The following is a 22,132-nucleotide window of genomic DNA, read 5'->3' as shown; positions in this document are numbered from 1 at the left end:
TAGAGCAACCTGTACTATTCATTTTCAAGGTACAGATTGACTGCTTTGTTGTCTGTCATAGCATCCTTCCCAGGATTAAGTCATTTGTTGTCCTGGCATTCCCTTAAAGACTTTTCACAAAGGGGAACTTTCTGAATAATGAACCTGTTATCCCATTCATTCTTTTCTGATCTACTAAATTCCTTGTAGTACTAGGCCACAATTCTCCCAAACCCCTACCCCAGTTCTCAGGCAAACAGAATTTGCCCTTGTGGATTGCCAGACATCTGGGCAGTTCCTCTTTCTCCTTTACTCTTTGTATTGATACTGTGGAAGAGCATTGGGGGGGGGGGGAGGGGGAGGGGGAAGGGAGAGGGGGGAGGGGGGGGGAGAAGGGAGAGGGGGGAGGGAGAGGGAGAAGGGTGCTTATGTGCAGATGTGTTTCTTGTATGAATTCACAAAATCTACAGTCTTGTATTTGCCGTCTTTAGACTTTGGTTTAAAAACTAATTTCTTCTTTATGAACTAGTTGATTTTTTTTCTTTAAAGCAATTGGGGTTAAGTAACTTGCTCAAGGTTACATGGCCAGTTATTTCTGGCTGTGGTGCTACTGTGTTTCCCCAATAATAAGACACTGTCTTATTAAATTTTTTTTGGACAGAAAAACACCAGAGGGCTTACTTTCAGGGGAGGGCTTATTTTAATGAACATTGACAGCAATTTTAATAAACAGGTAAATGTGAACAAAAAAATGTACCTTTATTCAATAAGCAAATCACTGGGGAAGAACAGGATGATGGCGCTCACTGCTGCAGCTCTGATTGGATGCAGCTCGGAGCGCGGTGTGTGTTTCATGGGGGGAGGGGGGAAGGATGGTGCATACAGAGGGTACCGTAATGTAGTGTGTAGCGCAGGGGACCACCTTCACTACAGTAGCAATCTCACTAGGGCTTATTTTCGGGGGAGGGCTTATTTTAGAGGAATCTTACACAGTAAGGGGAGGTCTTATTTTCAGGATAGGTCTTATTATCGGGGAAACACGGTAAGTATCAGAGCCCGGATTCGATCCCAGGTCATCCAGACTCTGGGGCCTTTGCTCTTACTCACTGTACCACCTGGCCGCCCCAATGAACTAGTTGATTTTATACAGTCCATGTAAAAGTCTCTAATAGTTCTTTATCACATCTTCATATTCTGAATATGACATCTGATGGATGAATGAACCTGAAAGACAGACTATTTCAGGATTAAGCTGGATTTTTAATTTTTTTCTTTCATTTTAAAGTATCAATATAAAATGTCATTGTGATAATGCTAAAACTGTAACATTTCCAAGGAAGAAATAATATACTGCCTAGAGAAGACTTCTTTAGGAGTAGGGGGTTGAGAGGCGGCCAGGTAGCACAGCAAGTAAGAGCACCGGCTCCGGTGTTGAGAAGACCTGGAGATCGAATCCCAGGCTCAGACACTTAGCACCCACCCAGAAACACCTGGCCATGTAACCTTGAGCAAGTTACTTAACCCTGATTGCTTTAAAAAAAAAAGGAGTAGGGGGTTGATTCTTTTATACTATTTTGTACTCTGGGCAAGTGGGGTGGGTTTTTTTTTGGAATCATAAAGACATATTATAGTTTTTTCTGCCACACTTCAAAACATAACAAATATTGAATGATCATTTACTTATCTTTTATTTAACCCCCACATTGGTGATTTTAGAAGCATTGATTTTGAACTAGAATCCCCTGATTTTACAAAAGAAGAAACTGAGGCACAAACTGGTTAAATAATCTACCCAAAGTCAAGAAGGTAGTAAATAGCAAAGTAAAAATTTGAACCCAGGTCCTCTGACTTGTGATAAGAGTTTCCTTTCCATTGTATCAGTTTGCCACATTTTGGTTTAAGAATTCACATTTAATTCAAATGGAGGCTTTCAATAAAACTTCAAAGCATAACTAAAATGAGAATTAAATCTCAGGTTTAGGAATTCTATTCAATTAACCAAATTCAATTCAACCAACATCTATTAAACATGTATTATATATAATGTGCTGTGTTAACAAATTATTCTATAGTAGAATAGATACTTACTTTTCATATAACCACACCTCCTGCCAAAGTATCTTCTTTATAGAAATACATACTCCTTGTAGAGGAATTATTTAAAGTTATAGATGTGTTTGAAACTTGAATTAGCTTTCGATAAGAACAGATACCTTTCTTTTACTAAGAGAAATGTTTCACAGGTGATTGGGGGAAAATATATGAGTCATTTGTTTTTCCTTTTCAAATAGTACACTAAGAAATTGGAAATGTGTCTAAATTTTTATTGTTTCTGAAAATCTTTAGATTTAGGAGATTCTCACAAAATCTACAGTTTTCTGATGTAAATATTTACTAGTATCCCTGTAGCCCAAGAAATATCAATCTGTATGGGGAGAAAATAGAAATCAAGAATTCACTGAACTTCTGTTTCCTCTCCCCTTATCATTCCACCCAATAGCTAACACTAGGCATTTCACAATAATGAAAAATCAAACATTATGGGCAAAGACATACCTTAAAATGTTTACCTTCTGGCACCATACAACTATATATGGTGTACTATAAAGATTATGAAATTTGGCCACAAGAAAAGTATATATTTAAATCCTATATCCCGCAGTTGTTATTTGTGTGGTCTTAGGCAAGTCAATTAGGTTGCCTAAGCCTCTGTTTTCTCATCTCTAAAGTTGAAATAAAACATCTATAGCACCTACCTCACTGGGTTGTTGTAAGGACTAAATGAGGTTGTGTAAAAGGATTTGCAAACATAAAGCACCTTAACAAATGCTAACTACTCTTATAATAATAGTACTTTGCAAGTCCAAGGACTTGCATTAGGTCTTCTCTCAAGGAGGGCAACTATTTTCCCCTTAATTTTATTGGGAGTGAAAACAATCGAAATGAGAAGTCCCCACATGAGTTGGTAGCAGAAGTGGACATATATACTACTTGTGATGATACTGCAAATGACAAAGTTTTTTTTTCTATTTCTGTTTGTCACAACCTTCCTTCTGTGCTCCCTTTTCTCTCTTTTCTCTTATCCCCTCCAGAATAAATGCTTCTAAAGAGACGTCTTCTAGGATGAATTATTTTGGTGTTCAGCACTTTTGTGGCATATAACATATTATAATCATCACCTGACTCCAACACTTGTGTTTGATTATATTGCATCTAAACTCACGAAAGTTAAATGTCATTTCAGAGCTGAAATGATTGTATTTACTCTGAAAAAGATACAATCCAAAATCCATAAAAGGTTACAAGCGAGAACAAATATAACAAATTGTTAAGGCAGATGGAATACTCCAGTTGAGAAGTCTATGTGCAAATCTTGATATAGTATTTGAAGCAAATCAAAAGATGACATTTGTCTTAATTTTAATCTAATGTGACGTACTTATTTCATAGAAATGTAAACTGAATAAGAACTAACCTTCTGTTCAACTGTTCTACTACCTGCACTTCACAATCTCCACTTTATCATAAGAATCATGTCAATTTTATTGTTCATCTCTTTTACTGGCATCTGGCAAACTGAGATTGGGATTTGTTTTCACATATGCTGTGATAGAGAAGATTCAGGATGTGTAGTTGTTTAGCATCAGGCTTTATGTGCTTTAATTCTCACTTCCAGTGGTAAAACATTCTGTCATATTTTAAAATATATTAGAATTCTTATCCTAATGTATTTTTAGCTGTTTCTTTTCCCATGTACTTTCTATGTCATTTATCTTCCCTACTACCACATTTTGAAGTGGTAAGAATTTTAAAATAAGATTCTACAAATACTATCATTAATGTTTTCCCCAATATTCTAGATATCTAATTGCATGGATATTTATTTGAATACATCCTTCACTGTAGGCTAATTACTTCATTTAAAATTAAAATATATATTTAAATAACCTATTTCTTAAATATACCGGTAGTCAAATGTCATTTATTCCAAAACGTATATCTTACTTTTTAGTAGGCAGTGACACATTTCCTTATGCTATAATAATAATAGCTATTATGTATGAATTTACTCCTAGAGATTGAAAACATATTTGCTTCAAATATACTCAGTTGTTTGGCATACTAAACACATTATTTATATTTTCTCCTTTTTCTTTTCCTCTATTTGTTTTTCTTATACTTACATACACCGGAGCAGGAATAGCCTGACACATAAATACACAAACTTGAAAAAAATACTATTACTTTTATAATGTAGAAAATGACATTGGCTATCTTTTTTCTAAGAGCTTTCATGATTTATGAATAAAGGAGTGAAACTGGCAACAAAAAAATATTTGAAAAAAATGAAATCTTTCATTTCTCTATTTAGATACCTTGAAGAAATTATTCTAAGCATGTTTTCTCTTGCCTTTCTCTCCCTGACCTCATGTCTTTCTCTCCTTAGTCACCCTTTTCCCTCCTCTACTTTTTACCTTACATTTGCCCCACCCCCACCCCATCACTCCTTACCATGTAACTGATGGGTAGAACTTGATTCATATCTCCCCACCCACACTCTGCTGACATCATAAATTATCCAGATCCAAATGGACAACATTCATTAGCTGTGCACTTTACAAAAAGAGCCTAGCACAGGAGTGCTGCACTCTCCCATTTTTATTAAAAGTTAAAATGTTCTTGCTGTCAGGGAAAGGGGAGGGTGAGTTAGGCATGATAGAGGACAGTACTGCAGTGCTAATAAATAAAAATAATAACTATTACCATTGGTTGAGTGACCCGGGGGAAAGAGCACTACTGAGCCATTTGTTGTTCCCTTTCACTTGTCAACAGCACTGGCTTAAAAGCCTTAGCCATTGTTCTGGACCTAATAGCACCTGTTGGGATGATAGAAAGACAGCTGTCAAAGGGAGGTGAGGGGGGTGGGTAAGAGGCTGAGGGAAGACCAATGATTCGTTTGGTAGTATGTATTTTGGTGTAGCTTTAGTGGGATATCTTATATGGTAAACCAACAAAATGTAGCCTCCCTTATCCCACTACCCTTTTCCTCCTTTTTGTCAAGCTTTCTTTTAAGAAGAACATTTTGTGAACCATCCAAAAACTTAATTGAATGCCACACAGCCAAAGACCAAGTGTTGTGTGTTTTTCTCCCAGAAAAGAGTTTGTAAATCAAAATAAAATCATAGCAGTGGAAGTGGTTACTTGCTGATGAGAGTACAGATTACTGGTGGTTTTATTATTCTGATGAGCTAACAGTGAAATTCAAGTTTATACTACTTCATCTCTTTGAATTGGTACTCCTGGATTATTGCATGTTGGACAGGTGTAGTTATACATCGTATGAAATAATTTATTTGTAAAGTAGTTGTTATAACTTACAGGTCATGTTAGTGGTGAGTAATATTCACAGAGAGTCATTTTTCAAATGCTAATAAAAGTTGATTTGTTGTTGTTCAGTTGATTAGTCATATCCAACTATTTGTGACCCCATTTGTGATTTTCTTGGCAAAGGTATTGGAGTGGTTTGCTATTTCCTTCTTCAGCTCATTTTACAGATGAAAAAACTGAGGCAAACAGGGTTTAGTGACTTGCCCAGGGTCACACACCAGTAAGTGTCTGAGGCTGGATTTGAACTCAGGTCCTCTTGACTCTAGGCCTGATTCTATATCTACTGTGCCACCTAGATACCCAGGATCATGAAAATGTTACATTATGAACTCTTATTTGAAGAAAAGAAGCAAGAGCAAAGCTTAGTCTCAAAAAGAGAAGTCAAATGCAATTAAGGATTGTAGAGCAGTTAATTTCCTCCAATTTCCCATCTTCATGATGAAAGTAGTTATTTGGAAAATACTTAGCAAATTTAGTACTGGTACCAAAATTGGTGCTAATAACACCATAGTCAGTGGAGTTTTATTGAGAAGCATAACACTTTTAATAATAATTTTAATGGCTTTATAGGGCTAGGGCATGTATTTGGATAAGTTTTACTGGGTTTGGTATTGCATATTACAAAAAATTGATTGCAGATTTTTGAAAAAAAATGAAAACAAATCAGCAAGCCAAATTCCATTAATAAGCTCTTATTAACTTTCAATTTGAAATAAATAAGCATTTTGGCAATACCAAAACTAAAATATTTCCAGAGGTTAATTCATTTTGAGATAATTATATAGAAAAATAAAACTTATGGAAATCTTGATGTTTAAGAATGCCAGATGTTTTTCAGTTTTGTTTGTTATTCTTTGTAATATTTTCTGGAAGAACTTGACATTTACAGTGGCAGACTAGTGGTGATTAGCTAATGGAGATGTTGCAGTGCCTCCTGGCCTTTGGATTAAGAATAACTTTCTAGTCTTGTAGACATTTTAGAGTCCATTAAATTGCATTAATATTCACTATAAAAAGAAAGCAGGATAGAAATGCCATTATTGTCAACATGAATGTAACTTCTAGTAATAGATTTTCCAGTTTCTCCTTGGCTTTCTTCTTGAGAAAACAAAATCATGTCATCAGTGGAAGTATATGCATTTCACATGTTGCAGTTAGTTTTAAAATTTGAAAAAATTTCTTATTTTTATTGATATCTTTTATTTTTATATAATATTCACTTTTGAATCTTCACCCTTTCCCAAAGAACTATTCCTTTTAACCAATATCTTTAAAAAATGAGAGAGAGAAAAAAAAAAACAGGGTGGCTAGGTGGCACAGTGAATAGAGCACCAGCCCTGCAGTCAGGAGGACCTGAGTTCAAATTTGACCTCAGACACTTAACAAAAAACTAGCCATGTAACTTTAGGCAAGTCACTTAACCCCAATTGCCTTGCCTCCCCCTCTCCAAAAAAGAGAAAAAAGTTCAGCAAAACTACTGAGAGGCAACTTGATATAGTAGATAGTCTTGAAGTCAGAAAACCTAGTTTCAAATGTTGCCTTTCCTATATAGTGACTTGCCACCTTGGGAAGTCACTTACGTTCCAGGAAACTTTGTAAGACAGAGAAGCTGCTACCTTACTTTGGTGGAATAAGTTTCCTTACCCAGGACCTCCCTAAACAAAGTTATGGGTCTGTCTCTCTGTCCATATGAAAAACTACTAAATACATCAACCAGACCTATCAGAATATGCAGCCTTCTATCTCTATAGTTGCCTACTTATATAATGAAGTCTTCCCTAGTCACAGATCTTCTCAAGGGCTAAAGTTGATGATCATAAACATGCAGCATTTGCTTTCATTAATTTTCTTTGTTGGCCTTGCTTCCATTTCCATTGTTCCAATTATTTCACTCATTTTGCTTACTTCATTTTACATCACCTCATATGTCTGTCCAAGTTTCTTTGAATTTTTCATGTTCATCACTTATTAAAATGTAGTAATATTCCATTACACTCATGTATTATAATTTATTTAGTCATGACTCAATTGATGGGCATTTTATATGTAATTTCTTAAACAATAATTTTATTTTGTCAGACTGCCTTTTCACTTGTTCTGACTGAGACATTTGTGCTCATCCCTATTGATCACAGAAGATAATTTTGCTTTGAGATCCTCTAAATCTGGACTGTACACTCAAATGAAATTCTCACTGGGGGAAATCATACTTAAAGATTTATACATTTGAAGTAGTTGAAGTGGATATTATAGGATGAAAGTTTAGAGGGGATTGTTTAGAAAGGTGGACCTGCATATGTACATTTGGCTTCATAATTTTTTAATTAAATAAAGCTAAGCATGATACATACTGTGATGAATCAAGTATTAGGCTGTGTCAATACTTCTGACCATTACCATTTGGGTCCCAAGTTCCTCCTTTTTAAAACAGAGTTGGAGTAGATAATATGTGAGGTTTGTCTTTGTTCAAATTGATTTGCTTCCACAAACTTTTATCAAGATAGTTCTAAAATTCTAATTCTGTGTCATGAAAAGCCTACTTTAATAATTGTGCTTTTATTTCTTTTCTCAGTTTTGAAATTTAGGGACATCTTTATTATTTCTCAAGGTGTGAACTATTTCTTAAATATATAGCCTCTCACATGTCAGGAACAATGTGGTTCAATTTCAAGTAAAAAGAAGTGGGGAAAGTAGCATGTTACATGGAATCTGTCTACTGGGACTTGGTTTTAAAAAGTGGTTTTATGTGTGTGTGTTTTTAGAGTTACTTTATTTTTGATTGTTGATGGGCTCTTGAGCTGTGAATCGCTGCCACAGCAACTCAAGGGAAAACAGAAAAAACCTGGGATAGTGTGTAAAGCTACTGCACTGAAGCGAATGTGGTTTAATTCTTGGCACAAGAAGCCTGTTGGAGAATTACAGTATGCTGGCATGAGTCTCCTGGTCTCATTGTTCCAGATGAGGGAGTCAGTCTTAAGAGTGTTTGGCACTAAGGGGGAATAAGAGGGAGAGTTATAGGGAATGAACATGCCCTGAAGAGGCAGGATGCTGCAGTAACAATGGCTGGCACAGTTGGAGGGCCATTCACCCGTGGGTATTGCTACAGGCATTGATGCGAAGAAGCATATGTGAGCAAAAGAAGCAGGGGTGAAAAAGGGAAAAGACTGCAGTGGAAATGTATCAGAAGGGTCCCAGTGACCGATAAGTAAATAGAGAGCAGGAAAAAGACATGAGTAATCCAAATGGATTAATGTGAATATTAATTACCTACAGGGTTAGAGGCCATCTCCCATAATTTCTCTTAATGTATAATCTGTTTATGTTGTATTTATTGGCATTGGTTTATTTTTTCCTAATTTATTATAATCACTTCATCTAGCTAGACTTCAGATTTTATTATGTAGAAAGATTAGTGCTACCTTGATAATACAAAATTATTATTTTAAAATCAGCCTGGTTGTAACATTTATAACTCAGTCCTTCAGTAAATACAGAATTAGTATTTGGAGATTAATTGAAAAGATGCTTATCTCTATTTGACTCACTGAGTCCCTATTTGTCATTCCCAGATCTTGGCAATAGTTTACAATAAAAGTTAATGTGTACTTTGTAAGTTTCAGATAAAGGCACCTTATTGAGAGAAACTAGACTATTGTTTGAAGTTATTAGAGAGTATAATTTCTATTCCTTGAGTTGTGTACTCCCACAGAGAATTTATATTCAAGATTGTTTTGTAAGGAATGTTTTCTGAGGAATTTCTACATATATGGAAATACATATATTATGAGTTCCATTTAAGTGCATAGAAACTGCATTATTTAATGTATATGTTGCTAGTTATTTGTCTCTAGTTTTGATGCAAAAAAGTTTATATCTCAAAGAAAATGCAATAAAACATGAGACAAATTATTACACAGAATATGACACCAATAATTTAGTTTCCGTTACCTTTTTCCTTGTAGAATAGATACATAAAGATTAATAATCCCCACAAAACATAACTTTGCGAAGTAAATCCCATGACCCCATGAAGATAAGTTGAAATTGATGCCCCCAAACTAAGAACTTTGTGCTGAACATCGATACTGTATAAAGAGAATTCCAAATAGAAATGATAGCATTTCAAACTCCTCAGAACATTTATGTGTGAATATAGAAACAGAGTTGTATGGTAGGCTTTTTTTGTTTCTGTTTGTCCATTTCATCAATGTGAGAACCGACTAGATGTGGAAGCTTCCACAACAGATATGCATCTACAACTCATTTATACTTCAATAAGCATTTATTCAGTGACTACTATGTGCCAGGCACTGTGCTAAGCTTAGGGTTATCCTATCTAGAAAAAAAAAAAAGAAGTGATTGCCCTCAAGGAGCTTTCAGTCTTATGGTATAAAACAAAATACAAAAGAAAGCTGAAAAGGAGGGAGGGAGAAGATACCTACCTTATAGTGTAGTATTAGAAAATTGCCTGTTTGCCCTTGATCATGATCACAACTTGTAAGTGTCAAAGGAAAAAATTGAACTTAATCTCTCTGAATTCAAATGAGTCCTCTGTCTACTATGCCATGGTATTGGTATTCTCATGAATATATTATATATTACAATACCTTTAACTTGAAATGGTTACACCTGGGGCAAAATTATGGTCAGGGGAAGACATGCAAAAGAAGTGCTTTGTCATTGGGGACAGAAAGGGACAGACATCATGTCATCATATGATGCTGGTGACCATATTATAGTTTTCTATTTAAAAAAATACTATTGATAACTAAGTGCTAAGGTCAATTGTTTCATTATAGGTAACAATCGAGAAAGTCTGATTACTAAGGGGGTGTGATGGAGTGTTAATATTTTGAGCAGGCAGATAGAAGCTTTTGATGAGGGAATTGAAAGATAGCTCAAAGCCACCACATTTCCCACCCACTCTATCTCCCAAAATCACTATCATGTATCTTGGTAGAGCTGTAAGGGTTCTTAGGGACCATGTTTTCCAACTCCTTCATTTTACATAGGATGAAACTGAGTGTTCAAAGGAGGAAAATGATTTGCCCAAGGTACATTCTATTCACTGAAACTGGGACTGCCCTCAGTTGACAACAAATGAACCTGAGTGCTCATAAATTCATGGACTTGCTAAAGTTGACAGGGACCACATTTAAATGCCCTTATATAACAGAAGAGAAAGCAAAGACCTAGAATTAATACCAGAACAGAGGTTAGAATTTGGTTTCCTGACTCCCAGCTCAACATTTTTTCATAAAGGTTTTTGAAATTTGATCTCCCTTGGGGAATGAATGGTATGTTCAGACCAGCAAGACTTGATAAAGTTCAGGACAAAGTCCTTTGAGGTTTACCCATGACCACATTCTCAGACCCCAGACTCAGTTTTAAATAACTTGAGAAAGTAAAGATTTGAGGAAAACAAGGTAACCTAGAGATAGGGATGGGGAAGAGGGGCGGAGAGTGGAACAGAGGCATTTCTGGAAAGGCATGATTTTTCACCATGGACTGAAGTGCCAGCTGTCTCCCCACTCCTCCACCTCCTACTACCTCTCTCTACAGCTGTAAGTTCAAAGACAGAAGAGAACACCTATGTCTGGAAAAGCATTTCCTTCTCCCAAGCATAGTCTCAATGATTCTGGGGTCTGAAATTACTGAATTGCCCTCTCTTCCCTTCACAATACATCCTCACACAGTCTCTCAAGGTCTAAGCCTTGGGAAGATTTCAAAAACCAAGGAAGGTAAAACTTTAAGATAAGGAAAATATTGTCTTGGAAGAGGCATGCATGTGCTCAGGAAGCCATGACTTTAGAACAGTGGTGGAGAAGCTGATTATTAAAACCATCTTTCCTACTCCCTGAAGGGTACCCCTTTCCACAGACTAATTACATGTAAGATATTCTCTCTGACTTCTGAGAGTTCTGGGATGCCTCCTCACCATAAATGAACTGTGAGGAATAGGAAGACTGATTGGCTTAGAGGAGAGGACCACAAGACCTCCCTCCACAACCCTATACATGGCCAGGGCTAGTGTCCAACAAGCCTCTGCCTCTGCCTGAGCACCTCCATCTATAGTCATGGCTCTATATTGCAGATATTTGTGATTTTATTGATGCACATACAACTTCTACCAATGCAGACTGCAACCCTTCTGTGTCTTTGTGATTTACTCTGTTCAAAAAATAATAGTAAAACTCACCTTGTAGTCAACCTTTTATTGGTGCATCTGTAACTGAGTTCTAGGAAGTAAGTTTTGTGAAGTAGTTTCATGAAGGTGAGGGGGAGAAGGAGAAAGGTAGGTGAGAAGGAAGTGAAGGCTATTTTAGAAGGAGTTCTAGTCTTGTATAACCTAGTATTTCTGGTCTGTCAGTTTAGCTTTCAAAAACCTAGAGCCACCCTTATGCCATGATGACTAGAGTAGTATTTTAATAGGGTGTATTTGTGTGTTTTTGTATCTTATATGTGTGTGTATAATGTATATATACTATATAAATATATATGTATGCACACATAGTCACACATATATGTATAGCCCTCCCCTAAATACAACTCCCCTATTACTACCACTAATACCACTAACTTCACCTTTTCCTCCTTTTCTTCCTCCTTTTTTTTCCTCCTTCTCTTCTTCCTCCTTTTGCTTCTTATCTTCTCTTTTTTTTCCTCCTTTGAACAAAATTAGCATACAGCATTTCAGAACACAGGATGTTTATTAGATCGCTACACTCCATCTTACACCATCAGCATTGCAACAGGGCTTATGGTTGTGTTAAAATTTCATATTACTCATGTTCACACATTAATGAACAGATGCATTGTTCCTATTGGGATTTTGCCATTTGGCCTTTCAAGTCTCTAATCATGAATTTCCAACTGAGATCTTTACTGTTCATAGGAAAAATTTGGTCATTGATAACATGACCATCCATTGCATTCATTATTCTCAGCTCATTTCATGCACTAGTAGAATCTGATTGAAACATTAGCTAGCCATAATATCTTACTTTGTTTTTGACTTTTAATAGATACACACAGTAGATATTTGTTGAAAAATCTAATGCTTCCCTAGTATGACACCCACAAAAAGAAAGTATGATCTTTAGAGGTTAGAATGTAGTCATATTTGAATTTTTTCCTTAACTTGCTTTGAGCTACTCACATAACTTATCTGAATCTTATTGTTTCATTTGGAAAATGGGAACATTAAAGTAATATGTTCCCTGTATGTTCTCTTGCATTTTTATATTGATCAAAAAATTAAGTATTGTATATTGACTTTGAAATTCTAAAGAGCTATATTTGTATCATTACTTCAAATGAATTTTGTTATTTTCTGTTGCCCTATAAAGTAACACTTTGTCAGTTTGGTTTAACACTAAAACTATAAATTAATTTTGGTTTTCATTTTTTTTCATTTTATTATGTGAAGATGACTCATTCATAAACAAAAAAGATCCCCTAGAATAATTTTGTTTTCCTTTTTACTGTGAAAAAAAAGTGGTATATAATTGTATTTATGTGTCCTCACTGTCTTGGTAGATTGTTGCCAGCTATTTTATTTATTTTGAATTTGTTTTTAAATGGAATTTCCCTTTCTATCATTTCATCCTTGTTTGTTTTATTGCTATATAGAAGGACTGAGAAGTTTCATAGATTTATTTTGTAACATTCTTTATTGGACCTATTAATTGCCTGTGTCTTTGCTGAGTCTCAGGAATTTTCTAAGTAAACCATTTTGTCATCTGCAAATAGGGACAATTCTAGCTTCTCTTTAGTACACTTACTTTTTTTCCTCTAGTCATTGATATGCTTAGTGTATTTAGAATCATGTAAAATGATAGGAGGGAAGTAACATCCTTGATTTACCCCAGTTTTTGTTGGGGAAACTATAATGTCTCTCCCATAGATTTATGCCATGCTTAGCTTCCATGGCAGTGTTCTTTAATGACACTGATTCATTACACTTTCTGGAATGAGACATATCTTCAATCTCCTCCATACTAGGCCGTCCCCTCCACTCTTCTCAGTATCATTTTGCATGTGCTTCCTGCCCAAACTTATCTTTTCTCTACTTTCAACTAGGTTGGATGGGGATAGAGCATGTCTAGTTTCTCCTCTCCTTCCACTGTTCTCTATGCTCAAGTAACATATCATTACTTATATCTCCCCCAGAATGTTTTGATTTCCTTATAATGGAGCATGAGATTTAGCTCTCATAACATTAGTTCAGTTCTTTCCCCTTTCTTTCACCCAACTTTTTAAGATTTCTTTTAATCTGGGGTAGCTATGTGGTGCAGGGAATAGAGCACCAGCCCTGGAGTCAGGAGGACCTGAGTTCAAATGTGGCCTCAGATACTTAACACTTACAAGCTGTGTGACCTTGGACAAGTCACTTAACCACAATTGTCCTGCCTTCCCCCCTCCAAAAAGACAAAAAAGATTTCCATCAATATTGAAACTCTTTTTCTCCCTTTATGACTCCTCCTTATTCATTCTTTCACTTCTTGATACAGTTTCTTTTTTGGTAGTCTAGAAAAATTAGAGTATTGATTTCTTTGCTTAGTCTTTTCATGATAATTATGCTAATTTACCTTTCCTGCATTTCTCCTTTGCAGTGTTTACAATTTTAATGCTTGCTTACTTCTTTCTTATGCAATTTTTTTGCTTATCTGAAAATGTCTCCAACATATCTCTTTTTCTGAAGGGCATCATTGGTGATAAGTGTCATATTTTCTGGATATGCTATTTTGTCTTGGAGTTTGAATTCTTTCACTTTTTGAAATATCCTATTCTATTATTTTCTCTAATTTCTTGGATTATGAGGTCATCTTACATTATTCAAATTTCATAGCCAAAGGAGTTTCTCATTGCTGCTTTTAAAATGTTTTGTTTTATATTCAGATTTTGAAGATTAACCACTACAAACTTTGTAATTTCGAGTGTGAGTTTTCATAAGTAGCCATTTCTGGACTCAATCAAAATGTTGTTGTTGTTTTTTCAAAGGTTCTAGATAGTGTTGTGCTATTTTTTCCTATGCCATGATATTTGGGTTTTACAATTTATTTATCTTGTTTTATGAATTTAATGTCCTCAAATCATCTTTATCTTCAAAATTAGTTCTTTAGCTTATATAAAATTTGTGTATCTTTTCAAAGTTTTCTTTTTGCCATTTTTTTCTACTTAAATAATTTTGAGTTTCAAACCTATAGTTCTTTTTATATAGGATATCCATTTCTTTGGAGAGATTTTTCACCTTGTGTTCTAAATTATCTAATCTGGTTTTTGTCTTAGTTATTTCTTAACTTGATCTTACCTTTTTATCTACTGTCCACCCTGATGACTTCTCTCAAATATTTATTTCTCTCTTGAAAAATTCTGAAATTTCTTTCTGTTGTTCCCTGATGCCTGCAGAATATCTAGAATTCTTTTTATCACTGGAACTTCTTGGTTCAGCTTCACTCTTTCATAATATGTATTCAATTTGTTATGACCTTTTGTGTAGTTTTACTCATTTTTTTCTTCTGCTTTTATAGTCTCACTGTTAGTTCACATGCTTATGAGTTTGAATTTTTTGTCTTTTAATTGTTTTTTAATATTCCCAGTAACTTGTTTCTGACTCCTTCATTCATCTCATTCATCCTTTCCATTGCTAATACAAGAAATTCTCTTCCTACACAGATCTCTGAGGCTGAGTGTCCTCTATTTGAGGAATTTGGGATGCAGAATGGTTTTCTGTGTGAAAAGAACTAACCCTAACTACTTTTCTTGATCCTGTTCCTTTGATCTTAGAAGCACTGTTTCCTCTGGCCATTTCTATGTTCTCTTCTTCTGTTCTGCCTTCCCCCCCCACCACCACCACCTTGCATATACACATTCCTACACATACCCAAAAGTTGTATCCCTTTCTCTCTTTATGACTGAACAGAACCTGTATTTTCAGCCTACTATAGGATATGGGTTGTTGAGACAAAATCATTTCATGAGGAGAATCAGGCATAAGCTATTTGAGCTGGACTTGAAACAGAAGCCTTGAGGTAAAAAGACTAGAAACTTAAGTGTTTCAGCTCTTACATATTATTCCATGATGATTTTAGCTTTTATGGCATTTATTTTTCATCTTATGGATTCAGTTTTAGTTTTTACAGAGTTGATGCTTATTTCTGGGGGGGGGGGCTTATTAGGTAGGAGAGTTGTTTAGAAAACAAGTTCAACTACCATCTTGCCCCACATTCCATTTTCTAACTAGAAATGTAAAATATCATGCATTTAGGAAACCATCTAGTTCATATCCCTCACTTTAAAGATAAGAAAACCAAAGTCCAGAGAGAGTGGTTATAATTTCTACAGGAAGTAGAAAGACTTGTATTCAAATTCAGTCTCAATTAAACTACTGATGCAAAATTTAGCCCCTTTTCCACTATCCCAGTCTGCTTCTCTGTATTCCTTTTACATGTACACGGTATAGTGAAATTTGTTTTTATTTTATTTTGAGTGATTAGAATATTATATTTTGAGCCAATGAATCAGAGGTGTTTTTGTTTTTTATCTGCCCTGTGATAGGCATTGTGCAAGGTGAAAGGACTTTGTGTTCTGTGGGAAGGGGAAGACAACACACACATATATGAACATATACAAAACTAATACATTGATATAAGATAATTGGAGAGCAGGGGGAATAACTACTGGATTTGAGGGAATGAGAAAGATTTTTATATAGAAGGTGGGGATGTACTCAGGTTTGGAGAGAGCTAGAGATTCTAAAGAGACAGCTAGTTGGAGCAGTAGATAGAGCACTGGATATGGAGGCAGAAAGACCTGAATTCAAATGTGACCTCAGATACCTCCTAGCTGAGTGACCCTGGGCAAGTCCTCTGTAAAATGAGCTGGAGAAGGAAATGGCAAACTCCTCCAATATCTTTGCCAAGAAAATCCCAAATGAGGTCATGAAGAGTCAGACACAATTGCACAACAAGAAGGGATTCTAAGAGAGGAGTATAAAACAAGGAGAGAGAAGAAAAGAGTGTTGTCAGAACCACTTGAGTTTAAAAGCACACACACACACACACACATACATACATACATACATACATACATACACACACATACACATTAGCCTGGTTAAAAATATTTCCTTGGAGATTTAGTTTCCTCATTAATAAATTTAGGATACTAAATTTTAGACTGAGAGGATCTATGAAAATCATCTAGCACAATCCCCTCATTTTGCACTGAGAAAACTAACACCTAGAATTAAATTGTATTTAGTTCAATTCAACAAAATTCAGTTAAATTCAATTAGTATCTAATGAGGGCCTACTGTGTGCCAAGCACCATGGTAGACACTAAGAATGATAAAATCATAAAAGAAAGATTAATTGATTCCCCAAATCATACCAGTCATAAGTAGCTGAATTGGGATTTGAAAGAAGCATCTTTTATCCCGAATCCGAACTCTTTACCATAGCAGGCTCTTATTCCTAAGAGAGTTGTTATGAGAATTAAAAGAGATAATGTATGTAAAAGATTTTGCAAACTTTTAAAAGTTCTGAGAAATGTTAATGTTCATGATGATGATGACCCTTCTCTCATCCTGATATTTTTGTCATCATTTATCTATGGATTTTTAACTATAATTTCTGATATATCGTGTTCAAGTATCTTTAGGGTTTGTCTTTTTAAAGGGGCCATTCATTTGTTTGAGGCTTAAAAAAATAATGTACTTCAATAAAGTTGTTATACAACTAAGACTTATATCTTTATAATAGTCAATAAAAGAGAGACCTGGAGTGTTCTGCAGGTTTCAGAAATCAGGCTACTGTTCCTTTAACTCTGCAATTTAGACAGAAGACTTCTGTTTCTTTATGAACACACTACAGTGAATATTTTGTCTAGCTGCAGGGGAAAAACTTTGTCATGGACTTTGCAGACAATAGCCTTAAAAGTAAAATGGTCTGCTTTTGGTGCCTGGAGGTTCTGTAGGCTATTGTTAGTTCACAATGAATTTCTATTGCTGCGTTCCTGCTTTGCAAAGGTTTGTTAGCTTTTAATGACTGACAGTTATTCTATTGCACATACCACATTGACTGCACCCTGTATACATGAACCTCGAAAATTTTTGAAGAGTGCTAGGAAAAAAAAGAAAGAAGCGATGATGTTTATTTGACCTACCCAGATAGGTTTTAAAAATGATTTCCTTCAAAAAGTGTTTACTGGGAAAGTACAAACTTTGGGAGTATTTACAAAAAAGTGTTTAAAGTAAAGTCATTTAAGATCATGAATAGTAGCCTTGTTTACCATGAACAATATTTTATCTAACTCATTATTATGAAATCACCTCTATAATTTAAAAAAAATGTAGGAAAGAAATTTGGTTATTGAAGAAAAGATGTTACAGATTTTGAAGAAAAATGTTAGAGATTATAATTTAGTAGTGAAGACTTTTGCACATACAGATAGAAACAATTTTGATTTTTAAAAATTTTAGAGGTCATTGTGTACATACAAACACAAGAATGCACATATAAGGGTATGTGCATATATATGTGCATTCACAGCATGTCAAACTCAGTTTCTCATTTTCCATGAACCTTTTAAAAGTAAAGGTAGAAATGTTTATAAAGTATTGTTACTTTTCCATGACAAATCCCAGTGCAGTTTTGTTGCAAACTCTTTACAGACTTTGGGACACTAATTGTTGATAGCTTTAACTTGGGGGTCCGAAAAAGTAGGAACGTTAACCAAATGAGATAATGAAGATTCCTTAAAATGCATTTTACTGTGGGGAAAATTAACCAGTTTCTAATAATCACATGGTCCCTAGGCCAGACGGTCCCTTTGATAAGTTAACATGTACTCCCTTTATGCTCCTAGTAGGGGGTAAACAAATGTCTGAACAAATACAAATACACATAAACCCAAATGTGGAGAATAGCAGTGGATGTCTTAGATCCAGATAATAAGTGTGAGTATTGTTATTTAGATGGAGCATACTGGGACACTTATCTTTTAGTACACTCCATTTTCTAACTGAATGCAGTGCTAATCGTGGTATTGAAAGCCATTGTAATTGTGTATCCATCTAAACGCTGACAAGAATATACAATTACATTGTTTGGAATTGAGTTTAATGTTTCTTTCTGAATTTTATTAGCATTTATATTTACTTATACATTACGATTGAACACAAAAGAAGAGGCTACAATGCAAGAGTTTCTGAGATACAAATATCAGACCTATACACAATCTTGAGGTCTAAAATGTGCATTTCCTCTAAATACTTCTGCCACCATTTTTTAAAGGGAATGATGTAAATCTGAAATGAGCAAAATAATGGGTTTCCATTCTAGGAAATACTTTCTCTCCGGATTTTACAATTTTAAAGAAGCTTTTTTTTTCACACTAACTTAAGGAAATTGCTTACAATATTCGTGTTACTGGCAAATTTTTCTTTAGTGTGCTTACCAACACCACGATGTTTAGGCACACATTATAAAGTGGATGGAATTGTAAACACACAGAGGGATATAATTACATGTAGCAGATTTAAGTGCTAATTCTTTTACCTTTTTTTACTGTGCATTTTATCAACATGATTATTTTTTGACTGCAGACTAACACCCTGAAACTGACAAGCAGGAACTTGTTCACTAAATTGGAAAACAATGAACTGCAGGTTTATATGTACCTATTGTCATACAGAATTAGTATGGCTTTGTTCCGCAAGAGGGAAAAGCTAATGATTTTGAAACAGCAGGTGACAAAAATGCATTCTTTTTTCCTCCCCTCTTATCAGTTTGTTGATGAAGTCATTATGAACTGGGGCCCTGGTTAGGGATGGCCTTATTTTTAGCAGATAGATTTTTAATGAGCTCTTTTGTAAAAACAGTCATGTTGATTTTCTTACTTCCCTCCCCCCCCCCACCCCCCTCTTCACACAGAAACTCCCAGTATTGAAAAGCTCCTATCAAAGGACTGGAAAGACAAGCTTCTTGCTATGGGATCAGGGAACTTTGGAGAAATAAAAGGTAAAATCTCTGGGATCATCTTGATCCAAAATGTACCAAAATGAAGATGTTATTTACATTTCTTAATGGTGCTAAAGAGCTTCTACTTTTGTTTTCTTCTGCATCTTTATTATTTTCTGTTATCTTCTGCAATCTCTTTCAATGGTGGTTTTCATTTCAAGCTTGAGAGACATCAAGACCATCCCTTATTTTTTCTTTGCAGGTTATCAATATTATAACATATATAGACACAAATATATATGTGTATATTTTTTCTGTGTATATATATATGTACTTATCAACAGACACAGATATACATTCACATTTCAGACTTTTGCAATTCTTTATTTAAATGATCTATAAGAATAAAATTCCATGAGAAAAGATGATTTTCGTAAAGTCTATATGTGGAAAATGCACAAGTATATGGTTTGTGTTCAAAATCAGAATTAATGAATGTTACAGAAATAACAAAATGTTTTACATACATATTCTTGAAGATTGTGTACACAAGGGCTTGGTTTTACTTGAATTAGTAATTAAATGAAACTAATAGAAAGATCCTGTGCAGATTTTTTTAAAATAGAGAACAAGTTCAAAAACAGAAGTAATCAGTTGAGTTTTCATGTCCAGTTTATATCAACAAAATTAAGGGAAGGGGAAAATGTATTTGTCTATTTATATCTGATACAAAATTGTGATTTCTTCCAAATAGGATTAGCTTCTACTAAAGATAAGAACAGTTATTCTATATATTTAGGAACTTAGTTCAAACACTCATGCATAGAAGAAATGTAATAAATGCTTCTTCAATTGAGTTGAACTAAAAATAGATAATAATTTATCATTATTACATATGATATATTACATATGAGAATTATCTTATCCAGAAATGCTATAAATAAGTCTAAAGTGTCATTGTAAATAGGTTTGGACATGTAAGTGTACATAATATATATAAATACTCAAACATATATGTGTACACATTATTGTCTCATTAAATAAGAGTGGCAGGTTTTATTTCTGTAAAGGTTTTGCTTTTGTTTGTTTGTTTTTTTTAGTTTCATAACATCCAAATGAAAGGCAAAAAATTAAGGAGCCACTTTTTAAATGTTGGGTCTATCTACATGGTGCTAACATATTTGGAATGTTTGGAAATTTGAGAATAATTAGATAATTGACTGAATATTTGTTTCATAAAAATGCTTAATGGTATATAGAAATAGCCTATAATTAACCATGAATGGAAAAAAATAATAAATCACATCATAGTCAAAGAAATGTATTGGAACAAATGTGACCTAAAAGGATAGAAGGCAAAATCTGAGGTCAGGAATTGAAAATTTCCATTTTGATGTTTAATTTTAAGTAGAAGCTGTTCTCCAACCCTTTAGCTCCTGAAGTTTAGAAAGTAATTTCAAAGGTACTCCATTCTTTTTTGGACTGAGTCAAAAATCCTATGAAGAATACAGAGCCGAGAGGATTGTCTGTTCCAAGTCTGTGTGATCTCATTCTGTTGGAGAGTAATCATTTTTACCCCTCCCTCGTTTTCCTTCACAAGTCAAACTTAAAAGCAAAAACAGCAGCAATGATAAGCTAACACTAAAGAAACTCAGCAACCCTTTCAGCCTTGCCCAGGGGGAGGATGGGAAACTGGAGTACAGTCACAAAAGAAGTTTCTGTGTCTTTAATTTTTGGTTTGGGGCACTTTACATTTGGAGCACAAGTTTAGTTATTGTTCTCTAGTTTTATTCAGAAGTCTGCTTTCTAATGCATTTAAGGCAACTGTAGATCTGTTGTGGGGAAGGAGCATGGTTATTAGGTGTTTGGATCAGGTTTGGCAATAAACTGTGAAAGCAGGCTAGATTATTTTTCCTGCTGACTGCTTGTGACAGTTAGAATTACTTTCCATTGTTCACAGGTGACTAAAAAGGAAAAAGGGTACAATAGTGTTTTGCACTTTGAGGGGCAAATTAATTTTATTGCAAGTTTTGGGGGTTCAGGCTGGATGATTATATAGTAGCTTGGAATGAAGTTTGCATGGCAATGCTGACCAAAATGGAGAAGAACAATAGCTCACATCTGCTGTATGAGGCAAATGAAAGGAATGTACATGGACATTTGGTTTTTAATATGAGACTATGAAGTCAATAGGATCATAGGTTAAGAGTTGAAAGGAACTTCAAAGGCCATGTGGTTCATACTATCTGGTACTTTTACAGGTAAGAAACTGAGGCCCATAGGAATTAAGTAACTTGTTCACCTATCATACAATTGGTATGTATTAAAGGCAGGATTTGAAGGCAGATCCTGTGGCTCCAGAGTCAATGCTTTTTCTAATGTGCCAAGATATCTTCTTGTTTAGTGGATATTTTAAAATTTCTGTCTTTACTTATTTACTTTAGGGTCAGACTTTATTTGGTTTTACTCTTAATGATTTTTCAAATAAAATTTTCAGTACATATCTTATTCATATATGCTAGTATGTCTATGACATTAAAGATATTCAGCTAATCATTTTGTAATTAAATCATTCTACTCAGTAGTTGAAAATTGAACTGTATTTTTATCAAAAAATCGGTTTTTTTCCTTCTTTTTAAGAGTGCTTATGTTGACCATAAACCATTTTTCCAGAGCTCAAGTTATACTCTTGACTTGCCCAGGTTCACTTAGTCAGTAAGTATCTGAGGCTTGATTTGAACTCAGGAAGATGAGTCTTACTGACTTCAGACGTGGCACTTTTATCTACAGTGCCACTTCGC

The 22,132-nt window shown here is 34.7% G+C and overlaps 1 protein-coding gene across 1 annotated transcript in view; it reads left to right on the top strand.

Annotated features, from left to right (window-relative positions):
- The window catches only part of LOC138176105 (transcription factor SOX-5), a 503,378-nt gene that overhangs the window by 234,055 nt on the left and 247,191 nt on the right, over positions 1-22,132 (top strand). Inside the window, exon 5 of the mRNA XM_069106851.1 lies at positions 19,305-19,391. Coding sequence (XP_068962952.1) covers positions 19,305-19,391 — 87 coding nt within the window. The remainder of the gene's footprint in view (positions 1-19,304; positions 19,392-22,132) is intronic.

Source organism: Petaurus breviceps, unplaced genomic scaffold (assembly GCF_028583685.1).
Source record: "Petaurus breviceps papuanus isolate PSGF00001 unplaced genomic scaffold, PetGlider_PUasm1.0 81, whole genome shotgun sequence".
NCBI lineage: Eukaryota > Metazoa > Chordata > Mammalia > Diprotodontia > Petauridae > Petaurus > Petaurus breviceps.
This window is presented reverse-complemented; position numbering and strand designations above follow the sequence as displayed.